We start from the raw sequence: 395 nt of genomic DNA, 5'->3' as shown, positions 1-395 counted from the left end.
GGCCCAGCCCCTCGTGGTGAGCATTAGTAGGGCAAGGAGGACCAGTCTGCCCCAATGCTTGCTCTGCCATGAGCCGTGGACACCCACCTGCAGGTACTGGGTCTTCAGGGAGCGGTAATCCTTGGGGACGAGACCTGCGGGGAGCATCCGGCTGAGACCTGCCCCAAGGCTAAGGGGCCCCAGTGTCACCTCGCCCTGCCCAGCCGGACCCCTCACCGTTCTCCGTGATGGACAGGAGGCACATGAGGCGCAGGCTCTCGATGGGGGACACCTGATGGGGAGCGGGCGCTGAGCTGAGGTCCCTGGAGCAGCCAGTCCCTCCACTCAGCATCATCACCGAATGGTTTGGGCTGGAAAAGCCCTTCCAGCCCCTCGAGTCCCCCCGTTCCCCAGCC

General features: G+C 65.3%; 1 protein-coding gene across 1 annotated transcript in view; it reads right to left on the bottom strand.

Annotated features, from left to right (window-relative positions):
• VPS33B (vacuolar protein sorting 33 homolog B (yeast)) overlaps positions 1-395 on the bottom strand; it is a gene marked incomplete at both ends in the record, with an annotated part of 5,314 nt that overhangs the window by 1,098 nt on the left and 3,821 nt on the right. Inside the window, 2 exons of the mRNA XM_010134513.1 lie at positions 88-134; positions 217-271. Coding sequence (XP_010132815.1) covers positions 88-134; positions 217-271 — 102 coding nt within the window. The remainder of the gene's footprint in view (positions 1-87; positions 135-216; positions 272-395) is intronic.

This window comes from Buceros rhinoceros, unplaced genomic scaffold, assembly GCF_000710305.1.
Source record: "Buceros rhinoceros silvestris isolate BGI_N320 unplaced genomic scaffold, ASM71030v1 scaffold30540, whole genome shotgun sequence".
Classification (NCBI taxonomy): domain Eukaryota; kingdom Metazoa; phylum Chordata; class Aves; order Bucerotiformes; family Bucerotidae; genus Buceros; species Buceros rhinoceros.
The sequence above is the reverse complement of the archived record's forward strand: the minus strand, read 5'-3'. Positions and strand labels throughout refer to the sequence as shown.